Source organism: Athene cunicularia (assembly GCF_003259725.1).
Source record: "Athene cunicularia isolate RWA chromosome 14 unlocalized genomic scaffold, athCun1 chr14_part2, whole genome shotgun sequence".
In the NCBI taxonomy this organism is placed as follows: domain Eukaryota; kingdom Metazoa; phylum Chordata; class Aves; order Strigiformes; family Strigidae; genus Athene; species Athene cunicularia.
Genome location: NW_020799119.1, coordinates 1,117,872 through 1,134,993, shown reverse-complemented (window position 1 = coordinate 1,134,993; position 17,122 = coordinate 1,117,872). Strand labels below are relative to the sequence as shown.

The 17,122-nt window shown below is 44.5% G+C and overlaps 2 protein-coding genes across 3 annotated transcripts in view; both read right to left on the bottom strand.

Annotated features, from left to right (window-relative positions):
- IL21R (interleukin 21 receptor) overlaps positions 1-6,006 on the bottom strand; it is a 26,503-nt gene extending 20,497 nt beyond the window's left edge. The window contains exon 1 of one of the 2 annotated variants that reach the window (XM_026859398.1): positions 5,950-6,006. The gene's annotated coding sequence lies outside the window, so the exon portion shown is untranslated. Of the gene's footprint in view, positions 1-5; positions 2,531-5,949 lie in introns of those variants that run through there. The other variant, XM_026859396.1, reaches the window with a different exon arrangement.
- Positions 4,119-17,122, bottom strand: IL4R (interleukin 4 receptor). The gene is made up of 9 exons (XM_026859393.1): positions 16,583-17,122; positions 13,049-13,187; positions 12,045-12,196; positions 10,820-10,974; positions 10,063-10,219; positions 9,182-9,281; positions 8,497-8,566; positions 8,283-8,359; positions 4,119-8,169 (listed from the first exon to the last, which is right to left on the bottom strand). The coding sequence occupies exons 1-9, from the start codon at positions 16,650-16,652 to the stop codon at positions 6,039-6,041; spliced, it is 3,051 nt and encodes a 1,016-aa protein (XP_026715194.1). The 5' UTR covers positions 16,653-17,122; the 3' UTR covers positions 4,119-6,038.

Genomic DNA, 17,122 nt, shown 5'->3' with positions numbered 1-17,122 from the left:
CACACCTTCTGTGCTTCCAAAGAGCTCCAGCTCTGCACGTGGTCAGCCGGTCACCACATGTCCCCACAGCACTCACCCAAGTCGGCAGCGTTAGCAGAACTCCCCGCTCCTCCCATGCGGGTTGGCAGAAACGGAGCCATTTAGAGCCAACATCCATCAGCTTGTCCCCAGGCCTCTGCTCACAGGGATGCACCAAGACCAGAACTCTGCTGCTGGCAAACAGCTATTTATGGCAAGAACCTCACCTGAGCCTCTTGGATCTCTGTTTTACCACAGCTGCCAAAAATCAGCACATCCCACCAGTGCTGCCTGGCCAGGAGCGTTTACAGCAGGGCATCCACACCTGGGGCTGGGAACAGCCTTGCATAGCTGCTGGCACCTCTGACAGGGTGAAAACACCAAGGTGATTTTCAACCTCTGACTTTTGAAGAAAGCGCCAATGGCTCGCATCGCCTGCTGCCTCCACGTGGCATGCAGCAAGATGAGCACGCAGCACAGCACGGGCTCCATCCCAAACCCTGTAGCCCTAACGTGGTTGGGAGCCTCTCATGTCACTGGGGGGATGCACCATGTCTTTAGGAGAAAAGGCAGGAGGGGGTACAGGATGGTCAAACAGGCAGAGTTATATGTATTGCAAGATGCTTTTCACTGGGGCATATTATCAACATTGGAGATAAACAGGATTTTCATGGAAACAGATTGCTCCAAAGAAACTAATACTTCAAAAAATTCAAAATACATTTCTGCATGGAGAAGACAAAAGGCTTTGTGAGACTTTTTCGGGGCAGTCCAAGTTTTGTGAAGCTGTGGCTTTGCTCTGATGCTGGTAGGAGCTCACTATAAAGCATCAGAAGGCAGAAACTTGTTTTGTCTGAGGCTAAGAAGGCCAAAACATGGCATTATTGGCTCCACAAAAGTACAGGGACAAGCGCGATGAAATTGTCACATCAGTGTATCTGCATCCAAATCAGCACTGGTAAATGTTTACAGTGCTCAGCAAGAAGAGGAGGACTCTGAAGGTTGTTCCTACAAAATGTAGAGGCTGGGGGGATTCCATGATCCACCGTGGCTTTGGTTGTGGTGTGAGGCTCCTGCTCGAACGAGGAAGCTGCTGGGGTCCCCTGGGTGCTGTTCTGTGCCCAGCTCCGCAGAGCTTGCTTCCACACTCCACACCCTGACACCGTGCCCGTGCAAAAGGTGGAAAGTGATGTGCTAGGAGCTGCAAGAAGCTAAAACAACAACAGATAACAAGCAAAACAGAGACAACACAGACAGCAGTTGAATGTGTTGGTCCTTCACACTAGGGACCACAGCTGAAGGTTTTTGAGTCATAAGAACAGCAGAGGTGGCCTGACTAGAAGTGGGAAGAATCCCCGATGCTTCTGTACAACAGTGTCTTTGCAGGGGCTGGGCCCAGCTCAGAGTGAACAGATGGCACATACTAAACTATGGGTCTTAATACCTGCCCCTGTGGAGGAAATGAGGCAGGTGATGCTTCTACTGCGTCCCTGGTGTTGAGGAGGAGAACATGTGTTCCTCCTCCTGCCTGCCCTGTGTAACCTTCAAACCCAGGGCCTGGCAGACTGGTTAGCGAACACCACAGCAGGAGCTGGCAGAGCTGGCTCCTCGAGGCCTCCGCTGCCTCCTCACCAGGGGACGAGAGTGCTAACTTCAGGAACAGCCATGGCCAGTGCGGACCTGGTTCTCACAGCAACTCAAGAACCAGGGACTGGTTACAACCCTGAGCCAGGTATGGAAAATCTACCCCCAGAAGGCAGCCCAGCGCTTTCTCACCCTGTTTTAATCCTTGTTTCTGTGTGGGTGGCTCACCGAAAGTGAAACCAGCAGTGGCTGAGCTGTGGAGAAGCAGCCAACCTCAAACTCTTCAGTTTATGGCAAATTCCCCCATGTCTAAGAGCTGGGGAAACAGCAGCAAGTAGGAAAGTCCCGGTGGTGTGTTAGTCACCAACTCAGTAAGCTTCAAGCAGAGGACAAACACCATGCTGCTGCAAACACCCTGCTCTTACAGGGCAGAACACAGAGAGGACCCTGGCTAGGCTGATCCATCACTGAGCTGCAGCAGGAGCTCCTTCGGGCGCCTGCCAGGCTCCCCAGGCTGCCGCAGGCCTAGCGCACTCACCCCTCTATCCAAGATAGGCTGGGACTCTGCCAGCTCTGGCTGTTACAACTGCCCCTCTGCATTCACAATACAGAACTTCAGGTCTCCTGCACAGATGGTCAGAGTTTTATAGGAAGTATTCTGGCTAAGAGCAAAAGAAGAAGAAAACAGTTGCTCCTCCCCACATGTCGCTAAATGTTCCACAGCAGACAGTTCCCCACTCCTCACCTAGAGATGGAGTCAGTTTTAATTCTCTTTTGTCTTCCTGGAGGGGTAGAAGGTGACTGTGTGGAAATTTCCATGTTGCAGAAAGCCACAGATGAGACAGGATGGAAGCAGCACAGCACATGGGACAGAGCAAAGCACCTTCAGCCAGAGTACAGCAGTAAAGTTCCTCTCAGCGTTGCTTTCTCAGCTTGTCAGAGGAATGAGAATAGCCAGTACTTAGCAAACCAGTGGTGATGCAGGCGGCTGTTACCAGGTGCTCTGGGAAAAGACACCGAGGCACGGCTACGTGTGTTAGTGAGGTACCTTGAGAGTGCCCTCTTCCTCACTTGGCTGTTTTTTTCCTTTGATTTGGAGAAATCTGCTTTGAGAGACGATAGTCCTGCAGCTGAAAAACAGACCAGCTCATTTGGTCTCAGCGCTCTGGCTGTCAGCAAGTTCAGGCTGAGCTGCTGCTCAGTTTTCAACCTCATCACCACAGTTCAGTCAGAGGGGCCCCGAGGGCTGCGTGTCGTGGCTGCAACATCTGATGAAAAGCTGGCAGCATGACGTGGCTGCCTCAGTCATAGCAGCATGGTGAAAAAAATTAAAATTCTGGGTACTGAGTGATCATGATACAGCACCATGTGGGAGCCTGGGGCAGAACTTGCACTGGGCAATCTGCAGAGAGGGGAAACAGTCAATGTGTGCCCACACACATGCACATGCCTGGGCACTTTGTCAAATTTGTCAAAAGCACCTATTTTTTGTGAAAGCAACTGTAAGCAAAATTACACCCTTTGGAAGCTTGTCTGTCAGAGCTAGAATACAAACTGCACAAATCATGCTCCCTAAGGAGTTTTCTACAGAAAAGACAAGGCTAGGAGAAGGCAAACTGTCCTCTCCGTATCTATTCACTAAGGAGTTTTGTCACATAACTCCACAGTCAGAAGTAAACATTAGGGAGCAGGGTTTTGGAAGTTACAACCACCTCATTTGGTTCTCTCACCCTTTGCTCCTTTGGCCATGTCACTGCTAGAATGCAACACCTAAAATAATTTGTTTTCTTAGGTAAAGTTTGTATCTCACGATAGATAAGCACTTGGACATCCTTGCACCCTGCCTGAACAATGCAGTGACCCAAAGCAAGACCCAGAGACAAATTATTTAAAAAGCTGACTTCTTCACCCTAAATTAACTTGCCCTTAGAACTTGATCCCACATCCTCAAGTCCCTGCTCCAGCCTAGTCACACCCTCGCCTTGGGGTCATTGTTAGTTTTTCACAGGCGGCAACAATCTTGTGATTGGATTTGCCAACAGCTTTTCTGTACAGGTGCCTGTTTCTAAGGACCTAACACCGTTCAGAAAGAAGAGAAAGACAAAAGGGCAAGGCTGTGGCACTCTCTGCAAAGGAAAGGCAGTCAGTCCGAACTAGCTTTTCCCGAACTGGGAACACACCCGCTTTTCTTGAGAAGCCGATGCCCTCGCGTGAGGCAGGCTGCTAATACCTGGTGAGAAACGTGGAGGTGGAGGAGTTGTCAGTGTGTAGCAAACAGCACTGTAACTAAGCCACAACTTCGCACAGGCCTCCACTCGCACTGCAGCCCTGTAAACCACCTGAGAAACACCGAAAATGCCCTGACGGCCACCAGTAATTCCGTGCCGGCACGAGCCCTGCGCTAGCTCCACAGGCCGCAGCCTGCGGGAGCGGAGCTCCTCTCCGGGGCGGCCGAGCTGCCTCGGGAGCTGAGGCCCCGCTCACCGGGCCCCTGCCCCTCGGGCCGGGCCAGCTGCCCGCCCAGCCAGCCCCGGGCTTTGCCGCCAGTTCGGGTTAGGCAAAGGCGCAGGAGTAGGGCTCCCCCTTCTCGAAGAGTTAGTTTGACGCCACCAGAGAAACACTGAGGGAGAGAAGGCGAAGAACACCCCTGCACAGAAAGACATTCAGCAGAAATGAGCAGACAGGAGGGCACAGCTCTGTAGAAGAAAAAAAGCCAGGGAAAGGCAGAATGAAGCTGGGGCTCTGCAGAGAAGTGCTGCAGCAAACGGCTTCCCAGTCCTGGCCTGAGCAGACCTCTCCTGGCTGCTCCAGGCAAGTGAAGCCTTCCCGGAGGGTGGCACAAGGAGCACAAGGGTAAGAAAGCACGGATGGTGTCCCCGCACCTCCCTTAACAGCCCTGTGCTGCCACAGAACCTGCTCTGGGGAGCTGCAATAACTAGCTGTGGGATTTTGCCTAAACTTGACTCTGCCTGCACTTAGGGAAGTAAGTCGTGTTACTCATGAGGCAAACCATGGCCTCTGCCTCTTCCTGTTCCACCACCTCAGTGCGGGTTTTGCTGACAGGTCCTGGAAAGCCTCTTCATCTGCCTCACGCACCCCCCACCACAGAATTTGTGCTGATGTTAACTACAGCAGCGACAGACCTCACACAACAAAAGAGTATTTCTGATAGAATTAAATCTTGCCAGAATGAAAATAAAATTCAACCTGGTAATTTCAGTAAAATAATAAAAACATGCCGATCAGCACCTTAACTACAAACAGCAAGATCTTTCACTAACCACCACCCTAGTGAAAGTGAGCCACAAACCAGTGCCTACACAACATCAACTATCACATCTGAACACAGACACTTCCCTGCGAGTCTCCTTCCAGGGCTTACACACCCTTTTTTACTGCTGCAAAATTGATGCATAGACATTTCTACTACTTGGCCAACCTGAACTTTGAAGAGAGATTTGTGGTGCAAAAATCTTACTTACAAAACACATTAAACCACTTTCTGTGGCATTAGTGTTTCCTTTCTTATGAATGGCAATTCAAACAGGGTTTTCTAAATGATGAGAATACACCCATATTTTAATACACATAAAATTACTTAATAGGTCTTCACTAGTTTGTGCCACTTGCCAGCATACTAGGGTGGAATGTACCATACCAAAATAGATGATAATGCCCTAGAAAAATTCAGAGTTGTAAAACTTTTGGAACAATTATCCAACAATAAGAATATGCCACCTTAAAGCTGCAGGCATAATTCCCATTCTGACTGGACAAGAATGAGAAGCTAAAAAAACACTCCATCAATTCAGGGAGTCTGACCATAAAATGGATAAACTTTCTGGGAAAACACTGCTTAGAAATGTCTGATTTCACTTACAGCTATAAAAGTGTGGAATAACTGCTTCCACAGAATAAGAAACTAACCATCAATAACAGCATTGCTTAAGCCCAAATGACAATAATCTTTATTTCAGGTCTAGATTGAGCAAGTATAGAAACAAGTACCCCATACTGGGACTAGGCACACAGGACCTCCCTCCTCCCCAGTAAATAAATTATGGAAGCTGTGTGATGCTGCCAGTGCAAGTCAGTCGCTTCCCCTCGACCTGCACCTACATCCCATGTCCAGGTGTGAAGACGTACAGAGCCGGGGCAACAACCACCAGAGCTGTACTAAGAACCCTGACTTCATGCAGCTGCCGCTCACCTTCAGAGAGCAATCATGGCCAGAGAAACTCTAGCTCTGGCTTCAGCCCCTCCGAGTTGTAGCTGCAAGCGTTCGGTGCTAACCCCTGCGGTCCCAGGGCCTGCACCACGTTACAACCCCCCTGCAGCAGCCCTCACCTCAGCCAAGATTTGAAGAGAAGCAACATTTCAATTTGCCATACAGTTTATTCCCAAAGACTGGTTTGGTTCAGCCTTGGCAAGTGTGGCTAGGCTACCTTCATGTAGCAGTTGTCCTCCTGGGCAAGGACCTGTACAAGTTTAATTTTTTTCTCATTCTTCCTGTTGTTTTCTCTCAATAGTTCTACTGGACTTTTTTTAACTGCAGGTGCCAGTCCAGAACCCTCCCTGGAAACGGTGTGAGAATCAGGACAGGAGTTATCCACAAAAAGAGGAGGTGACAACTTGTCTGGGACCAGGAGCTCCAGGGGCTCTGCAGATTTTCTGTCTGTGTTTAGCCCAGTGCTGTCCAGTGACTCTTCTGGTAAGCCAGATGCTGAGCCACACCTCCTGCCTACCACATGCTTTATCACCTCTTTATTTTCCCCTGCATTTCCAAGTTTCCCCAAGTAGTTGTGCGTGTGGCAGTGAAAGGCAGTATTTAGTCTGTTGCTGATGCTCTCTTGCGTTCCTTTACCAGTACAGTTAAAGCTGTCAGGTTTTGTCCCCTTTATAGTTCTTTCTCTGCTGTTAAAATCTTGACAGTTCAGCTCTACCAAATGCAACAGCTGTTCATCTCTACTGGTATTTTCATCTTTACTATCACTAAACAGCTCATTAGAGTCGATGATCCAAAGGCTGCCATCACTGGTCTCTGTGACATTGTCACTAGAGGCTGAACCTGGGACAAGGCTGCAGTCAAAACCCTGTACAAGCACACATATGCGGTCATCTGTCCTCTGGTCAGGCTCACAGACGATGGTATCTGGAGGTGTTTCTCTCAGGTTGTTGTACAAATGACAAATGAAGGGTTCATAGAATGACCTAGAGATAACCTCACTGTCATTGTCACTGTACATACCATGACATTTAACTGCATTATCAAAAGGCTGATACCCAGATGGTTGAGGTCCAATGGGGCAAGAACTTCTATTGGCCTTCTTTTGAACATTTTGATACATTACTTGCTTATATATTTCTTCCTCTGGTAGGAAAGCTGAAGCACTGTCATTTGTGTGTGTGGAGAAAGATGGAAAATCAGTATGTTCTGAACAGGTGTTCTGAAAATCAGGCTCAGAGCAGGGAGATCTGTAGTTGGCATAACATGTCTGATTGCTTGGGGGTTGATAAATTTGATCTCTGCAGCTAAGTTCTACTGTCTCTGAAAACTGTGTCAAAGGTGGTGAGGAACACATGTTTTTGAAACACTGAGTCAGGCTACTGTTAGCCACAGACTGAGACATGAGGCTGTCAAAGCTCTTATACACAATGCTGCTTGGTTCCTTGCTTGCAGACACAAGAATATCAAAGCTCTTGTATCCCGAGTCACAGGGCTCCACGGGTGGAGAGACAAGGGTGTCACAGCTCTTGTATCCCAAGCCACAGGGCTCCACGGGTGGAGAGACAAGGGTGTCACAGCTCTTGAGTGCAGGGTTGCTTATTCTGTCTTTTTTGGTCCCAAAGGATGGTTTATTTGGAGATTCCTGGATCAGGACACACAAGTCATGCTGGCTTTCAGAACTGCATGGAAACAGACTTCTTTGATGAACCATATGTTGAAGATCTCTTGCATCCAGAGAAGCAGAATTTATGCTCGAGCTCCGATAGCCAGATTCAAAGGATTCTTCTGATTGTTCTGACTTCTTGCTGTCTGTGCTACAATTGTAGTTATCTTGAAAAGCTTTGGTGAAAAGGGAGACTGTATGAGAAATATCACATGGCTGCTGGCTCTGGGCTGCACTTTCTTTTGGACTTCGCTGTGATGGATTTTCTGATTCAAATTTCTCAAAGGTTTTATTCTCTTCTGTGATGATGTCTGGGTCTTCATTGCCTTGCATGCTGTTTTCATCTGCCAGAAGATCAATGAACATCCTCGCTAGTGCATCATTGTGTTCAGTGTGCTCCCTGAAAGCACTGACACTGCTCTCACAAGGCTCAAACGTGGTCAGCTGGTCACTGGTCTCTTCCTGGCTCTCAGCCTCAACATCTGTCAGACATTCACAGATTTCTACAGACTCTTCAACCAGAATCGTCTCGGGGGTTAAATCTGCACTACTCCCTTTTGGAAGCCACTCTCCAGACTTGCTGTGGCAACTGCAAGATTTCTCAGCATTTCCGATGTTACCTTTTCCCTTGAAGTTTTGGTTTGATAAACTTTGAGCCAGACAGTTCTTGCAACTTCTGTTTTTGGAAGTCAAAAGGAAAGGACAGTTAATGTTTATGAAATAGGAAACAATTTTACGTTATGAAGCAGAGGTGGGTTGGGTTTTTTTTGTTTCCTTTATCTTACTTACATTTGGTTTTCCATGTGACTCTGCTTTAAGTCATGGAAAGGGAACTTAATTTCATCAATGTAGCACAAAACTGAAAACTAAAAAAGATACAAATCAGATTTAGGACACATGAATTGTATTTAGTATCCCCTGCACTAGCCAGACAATAGCACTTATTACATATTCTTCATATGGTGATCAGGAAAAGGTATTTTTTGCAAAGTCTTTAAATTACCTTGACATTTTTTACAACCAAATGGCTCTTTGCTGGATTTGGGATTTGATCCCACCATTCTTTCTTCACTCTGCAAAGGAAGAATTAAAATTGTTTGCTTTAACTCCATCTTGGCTTCATCAGTGTACACTTCCCTCTTCTATTTTTCTCTCTTAGCCATCTGCATTCAGCAACAGGAAGTGCTTGATCTGTGCATCTCCAAATGCTGCTTTTTATTAAACTAGTGAAAAGATGTTTATATGTTTGGTGTGCGACTGCTCTGCACAACCAGTCACATGTTCTTCTAATCATGTTTGAAATGGTATGTGAAACAGATAGTACACCACTTTCACATCACCACTAAAAAAAATTTAAAAAGAAATACAGATATTTAACCATCATTACTGGAACTCCAGCAAAGACTGGGGTCAAAAACTGACAAACCCCGTAACTGCAGCCTGTTTCGGATGCTGTAAGAAGCCCATGAGTAAGATTAATAGAGAATACTCAGTTATATATTCAGAAAATGACAGAGTGCAACTGATTTGTGTTTATAAAACGTTTGCTCATAGAGCGCCAGATAAAGGTGCTGAGGAAAAGCATAACATTAGATTCCTGTGCTTCCGGGCATCCAGCTAAACAACAGCAATGCTGATAGCTGTGCAAGCTGCTACTCCACAAAACCTGCAAACAGTGTGATACATACTTGGTAAAACAGAAGTAACACATTACAGACACTGCCATGATCAGTATGCAGGATACAGGGACAGCCATCTGCAGAATGTCTTCAGCTGTTACTTGGTAATCTGTTAAATAAACAGATACAGCTACACGAGTATGCGCATAAATACAAGTACTGGCAAAACCAAATTCACTTCTCTTCTCCTGCACTTTAAAAAAAATGCTCCTTTAGAGGATGTAAAAATAAAGCCTCCAGCAGACAAACACCAGAACACACACAGCTAGCAGTGGTGATGGTGTCTGGCGTGTCTCAAAGACCAGCACAGGTACTGCAGTCAGTCACTGGCAGCGTTGGGAGCCGGGAGAGCTGTGTGTGCTGGGAGGCCATTTGTCGGGGACAAACCTGCCACACAGTCCCTAAAATGGCATTACCATCTCCACTGTAGTACAGCTATGCTTGTCCTCTCCGTCACTCCTCAGAGATTTTTATAAACCCTCAGGCCTCTGACAGTTAAAGTATCACTTAACTTGCAGACTAAATCTCTTGCTCATTTATACACAACTTGCTCTTATGTCAACGTTGTTCTTCAGTTTAAGTATCTCTTCTTCCCTGGTGTCTACTTGATGAAATATTTATAGTGAACATACATCCCCTTTCAGCCTCCTTTTTGCAAGGCTAAACCACCCACCTTCCCTTGGGTCACCTCTTCCTCAGTTTCCCCAGGAGTTGCCTTCTTATGTTTAGTCTCTTTGTAAGCCTTTATAGATGTACCCACAATACATTCAAAAGGATGAAGATGATGATTCTGCAACTCTCCTCTGAGAGGAGAGCAGTGGGGTATATGTGATAGGGTTTACAAAACTGTACCATCCCTTTACCAAGCTGCTGTTTGTTACAATACTTACCATAGTGAAACTCAACTTCTTCACTCCATTCACTCCAGTATGCTGGGTAGTCTGTATAGTTACACCTCACACTTGCAACATAATCATAGCCTCTCCTCAAGGAGCTTGCAGCAATTTCAAAGTTTTTTGCCTGGTAGTTAATTGCTTTTACAGAAACCTGAAGAGAAAGTGAGAAAGTTCACTTTGATTTCTTTGAGGTGAAGGGTTAGTGACAGCAATCTAATAACAAGTGTTAGGTGTTTCAGTGACCTTTCACAAATGAGTGACCGTGTATTTAATCTGCTCTGTGTGATACTGCATTTTGTTGCCATGAGTGGATGGTTATTTGTGCCATGCACCACGCATGTCCCTCCCCTACCAGAAGGGGCCCAGCCCTAACGTGCTGGATTGTTCAGGAGGGTGTCTGAAATGCCTCAAGTGTGTCACGGAGTCATGAACAGCCTCCAGCTTCCTGATGTCTATGGAGCAAACGAAATTCAGGGAACAGCAGCACAGCACTGTATTTTCAATCTCTGCCCTGTCACTGTGAGCAGCAGACCATTTTGGGGTGGCAGTCAGGAGAGTTTCAATCCTTCAGAGCCCAGTGGAACCACCCTGGGACAATGTGACCTGTGGCAAATGTGTGACCAGGAACATTGCGGGACTTGCCCTTGCTGGCCCTTACACCATTATTCATTAAATGGTTTCAAGACTCTTCAGAGGACTTCTTAAACTCGAAAGCTCCAGAGAGACAGAAAATGAAGAGACTGTCTCTTACCTCTGTTGCGTGCTGCTTGCTCCAGTATTTCACTTCATAGATGACTGGCTGTCCAGAGAGCATGGATGGAGGAGAATATGCCTCCTCCCAGCTTAGGTTGAAATTACCATTTTCAGCTTTCTTAACGGTAAGATTTTTGGGGGCCCTTGGCTTAACTGTATGTTAAAAAAATACAATTAAGGAGAACATGATAATGGGAAAGCACTGATGGAGAGAAGCAGACACACAAACATTCACTAGAGACCAAAATCACACCACAGTCAATGCACTTAACCTTTTCACTATGCTGTAGCACAAGGATATAGAGGCCAAAACAGAGCAACAGCAAGGCATTCATTAACCAGCACTGAATCTTCGAGCTGGCTGAACAAAATGCAAGTTCACTGGATGCAGCTTTCAGCCTGAAAAAATGGGAACAACCTGCCCGTGCCCTCACAACAGCAGGTTGTGATGTGGGGTAGGCACAGAGCTCTGGCGGCCGGCGGCTTGCCTGTCCTGGCCACCCGTCTTGGAAACTGGTGCAGGCTCCTGCTTACCCTGCTGATAAGCAGCACCAACAATCAAATATTGTGAAAAGAACCAGCTCGTCAGTGCAGGTGAAAGCCTGCCTAAGGTATGTGAATGGTTTCTGAGTGCTTGAGGTGACAAGCATTGGGACAAGCACACTGTTCTAGACAAATCAGGTGCTTAGAGACACATAAACTGTACCTATGCTCTGTCCTGTGAAAGAGCAGAGTCATTAACTTTTCATCACTGGTTGTTACAGTCCAACAGCAATTACTGTAAAAATCTGTTTGGGGGCATGATTCAACGAGTGTGAAAAATCAGAGTATGACAGAGACAGGAATGGAAGCAGTTTCAGTAGGAATAGCCTAGTGTCTCTCTAGAAATTGGGAACAGCACATTTCTCTTTATTCTGGAATTTTACAGACACAAATAAAATGCACTAAAGACACATCTAAGGCCCAAAACATCTGCTAGCTGGGAGCTGAGCAGAGTACAGCTAGAGGAAGAATCACTCTCTGCTTGCCCCATTATTATACTATCTCCTTAAGAATCTACTCCAGAATCATGTTTCTAAGACAAAGAGATTTTGCATTTAAACCAGCATGGTGCATTTCACCTCTGATAAGAAAAAACTGTTCCAGTGACACAAATGAGGAGTTAGCTAGGACTGCAAAGCCTGGAATCAGACGTCCTTGTGATAAAGTAAACAGTTTCTTACCAACCAGGGCTGGTGTAACACTGTAATTCCACGTATCAGTCCCATTGAAGGTTAGAGTTACAAGATAGGTGAGGGCTGATACAAAATAATCTGGACATATTGTACATGTGCAGCTTAAACTGTCTTTTCCATTCTCAGGTACACACACGTTTCTGAAAAACAGGCAGAAAATTATGTGATATTTAGACAGCATGGCACACTATTTCTTGAAAAGGCAAAAATCAAGCTTCCCAGTGTGTAGAGTTAATCAAATCGGACAAGCTCAGTTCCTAAAAATCCTTAGCCCAAACAAATTCAAACCAAAACTGAGCTCCCCCAAATGCCCCTTGGATATCTTTATTGCACTAATGTAAAACTTGACAAAAAGGCAAGATTGATCCCAAAAGGAAAAATTAACACCCTTTGTCACATTTCAACCTCTAAGGGAGTGGACTTACAGCTTGCTAGTAGAGGAAAAGGTTTACTACAGCCTATAAAGTGAGGTTATTTGAATGTCTGCGTGGAGAAATAATACAGAGAAGAACGGGAGAGCCCAGATGCCTCTTTCTTTGTATGAGATGACTGGTCCTGCTGCAGAACAGGGACAACAGTCTGCGCTTGAACGCGGAGTGAGGCCGTATCCAGAGAGAATCACCTGGGTTCCCGAGGACAGCACCTTTCACACAGGCTACAGACTGGTAAATCAGGTGGGATTTCTTCTGAAGGAGGTAAAATTTTACATGGAAGGAAGGTTGGGTAAATTTATGAGAGCCCTACCACTCCTACGGGTAGGACTTGATCCCTTCTCTGTCCTAAGAGTGCAGAGAGGTCTGCAGGAGAGAACACTGCATGCTGAACAGAGTGCTGATAACTGCAGCAACCCATTTTCCTCCTGGCAAGGCAAATAAACTGGATTACTTTTTGTCCTGGACACCCATGGTAGAGAGAAGGAATCAAAGCTGATAATGGGTAAAAGATACATGAAGTTCCAACAATGGTAATGTAACATTTTACTAAACACTTACTTTGGAGAAAAATAGGTCCTGTAGGAGAGCAGGAATTCTCTGGAGCAATTAATTTGTGCAGGCACCTTCCAGTGACAAACCAGCTCTTTGTCATAGTCACTGAAACATGCAAACTCCTGTACGTGTCCTGCAGCCATAACTAGGGAGAAGCAGCACACAATGAGAATCAATAGATTGGACTAAGCAGAAACGTTAATTTTTCCATCTAAAACAGAACTACCAACCCCCTAAAAAATTGTTATTTTTAGTGTTCTGGATAAATGGAAAGATGCATGTCACCAAACGTCTCCACCTTTCCAGAGACATCTACAGTCTTGGAGAGGAAGGTGGTCTCGGGAGCAATATTGAAATAGAAAGGCACAACTCATCCAACAGTCTTCCAAGCATAGAGCTATCAGAATCAGATTTTCTATCTAAAACAGAGCAACATTTAATTATAAACCAGCATCATCCTATGTGTTCATACAGAAGGTTCAAAAACCAAAGTGCAGACAATTAACAGTCAGACCAGGATCACTGCCTACAGGCAGGCACTTGCGCTCTATCAACAGTGGTTCTCAGCTTCCCAAACACAAGCCCTCTGCCTCCCCAGAGCGGTTCCCCAGTGCCTAGAAGATCTTCCTCTCACAGGCTTTCTTCTAGTATACAACTTTTCTCAATTTTGTCCATTATTTCCTGTTCTTTCTTCTATTTCATTGTTATGATTGTGCTCAGAAACCTGGAGAGATCTGGCTGCATTGTTCCAGGCACAGAGAGGGTACAGAAGAGCCCAAAGTCCCTCCACTCCTAATGGTTTTGTTTACAAACTCTTTCACTGGCAGTATTTAAGAAAAAAATAGAAAGCACTGGTCAAAATAACTTTGTTAGAACTGGGAAGTGGAACACACAGCCTTCAGTATCTCTTACAGCCTCATTTTCCATTATTTCAATGCACTCCACATGAGTGAAACAAGGGACAGGAGGGGCTATGTGACAGTGAGGCCATGCTGTTATTAGGACGAACAGCGTGCCAAACGTGGAACTGGAATGTGATCATTTCTAAATGTAGCAGTCAGAAATAGCTAATACTTTTATCATCACAAACAATTATTCACCTTCTTTGATGTTTGAATTCTCTATTATTTGTAAATGTTAACACCACCTCCCTTTTCTTGCACAAGGTGTACCGATCGAAATCATTCCCTCCTGCTCTACATCCCAATTCCCTGTAAAAATTCAGAATAGCTTTGACTGGTTTTCAGAATCCTATTCCTGATATTTTTCTGATAGTCATCTAAGGGATTCTGCCAGAAGGTTCCTGTGGCAATTATACAAGGGCTAATTTTGTTTACATGGCCCAGCAGGTTACTAACTCTCCAGTCTTGTCATTTACATTGCAAATTCAAGATTAAGCTGTCAACAGTTCACATCCTGTGAAGGCCCTTGTCCTTCAGCCACTGCCGCTTCATGGGCTTATTCTTTCCAGTGGGTACCTAAGTTTCAGACTATTCCTCCCAAGTAAAAACTTTTGTTGTCAAAAATACTTAATTTCATTTTGTCCTTCTTACATTTCTACTTTTCTGTAATCCGTTTGTGCTATTTATTCTGATATAACTTCAGCATACCCTGACACAGTACAGTATCTGCAAATATAATAAACGTGATGGTCAGAAGCCTTTTAGTGGCCACGATACGACATACAATTGACCACCAGACCCTCTTGTACTTCAATAAAAACCCAAATCAAAGAAACACTTAATTGTTTAGTACTGTCAGTGTATGGTCGTTCACCCTCATTAAAATCCCCACATCACTTTCGCTTCCTTTTCTAAAAGGCCTCCCACAAAACTTGGCTACCCAGCAGTCCTGGATCACCTGAGTAAGCTCAGTAACTTCAGTGAGGTTCACCCAAGCAAATGAGCATGTACAGCACTGTCAAGGAATCATTTAAAAATTCTATAAAAATCATAATCTAAATTGTCTGGTATATTGACTGGTTATAAACCTAGAACTGACTGCAGCTCATGGTTTCATTAGTGTTCAAATATTTAGAAAATGTTTTGTTTTACTTACTAAGGCTAGGTATTTATCTTGCAGATAAGAACTATCAACTCATATCCTTTCTGGATGGCAGCACCTCATTTTATTTCCTTTTGTTCTGCATGGTTCCTGATTCTTCAAAAAACCCAAGAATCATCAGAAGAGCAGCAAGTTAAGGATTAAACTTCTGCGATACTGTAACAGTCACACTGCTCATTTACTTTAAAAGAGCCATCATCTGTTTATCTGGTTGCTGCTGTTTGTATTTGTTGCCATTTGTATTTTTTGTTAGTTTCTTTTTCTTTCCACTTTAAGACGCATTTTTAAAAGAAGTACTAACATTTTAAGCCCTTTAAAGATGAACATCATTATTTTTCAAGACACTTACAAGAATACTTCAATTAAATTAAGCTCTTCCTGCTGTGTTAAGCTATGTATCTTGACTTTCAGTGTCCTCATGTCTTTCCAGAACTCTAAATTGTTTTCTGTATTCTCTTCCTGTGACCTTCTCCCTCTTCTATCTCTGCTACACTGTGTTTTTTTTAAACCTCAGGTATTTGAGAATTTCCTTTTGAAACCACATACACTACAGAGTTTGTTTTCAGTTCATGTAGTTAAAAAAAGGGAACTGAAATACTGGATTTCTTTTTTTAATCCTCAACTAGAATACCATGCTGAAGAAACTTAAAACTAGCTAACTAGGGGAAAAAAAATCTGTAGAATTAAACCTTGATAAAGATCATTTACAGAGAGTGGGATTACCTAGATCAGACGACACAGCCAATGCACTCTTGTAAACCTCTGTTCTTCTCATTAATTCAAATTGCACTATTTCATAGCACATAAGAAAGTAGCTAATAAACCTTCTTAGAGACAGGCCATTTTTTATTTTAACTACTTTGGTTTGTTTTTTTCTTAAAAAACAGAAAATAAAAAAGTTGTAGACTGCTGTGGAACTATTTGAAAACTATAGAAAACAAAAAGTAAGATTATTTTTCCAGAGAGTAAAAATGCATTGTTGGAAAACATGATTTTACATATCTAATAAAAAATACAAGGAAAAAAAATTTGTCATATTCAGCCCCTGTCAGTTGAACTTCAGAAAATAACCATTATCTGATAAGCAGCATTTAGACTTAATGCAGCTATATACCCTGACAGTGCAAGAGAACAGTGCAGCGAAGAACTCCAGGCCATCACGTGTCAGTCATCTGCCCCGGTACAGACGCATGTCAGAGCACGTAACTTCTGACAGCAAGCGCCTGCGAAATTTCTTCAAATCCCATCAACTAAATTTTCCTATTTAGTAATTCTGCATGCCTGGGAGCACGCGGACTGACAGGAGTCCTCTGACTGCAGAGCTACAGGCCCTACAGCAGAGCTATTCCAGTATATGGATATTTCTCACACATTTTATATCAGTTAATTGATGGTAGTAGTGTTGCCTACTAGTCATGGAAAAATGCTGTCAGATAAAAACTTCAGTATGACAGTTTGAAACATTGACAGACGTACCTTCATTTGTTGTATATGAAAAGAAAAGGATCCACAGGGTATGCGGTGCAGCACTTGGGAGCCTTGCCATCACTGAGACTGGCCCGGTTCAGTAGAACAAGCTGTGCTGAAAATCTGCCAACAGAAAACATTATTATAAGCTTACATCAGTGTCCCAGCGAAGGTAAGTGTGTAGCTCTTCCTACCACTCTGTTAGATGCTTGGATTCAGATCCTCTGCAGTGCCTGATCCCCCTAAAGCTTGCTCATGGAACAACCAGAAGTGTGGAAGAATAAGGATAATCAAATGTGCCAGAAGACTTTTCTGCAAAGTTTTAGTTACAGAGGATACTAAGCTGACATTGGCAGTGGACCTCTTGCAGCTACTAGGAAAGCAAAGCTGCTAGTATGCAAGATATCTTAAGGGTAAACACTAGACCAAAGTCACTGACAATCAACATACCACCAAAGCCCTATGATTCCACTCAGCTGACTGTAAGAATTTAAGAATGAAGTGCCTGATCTACTGACTAAAACGTTTTCCCCAAGTCCTATCACCAGT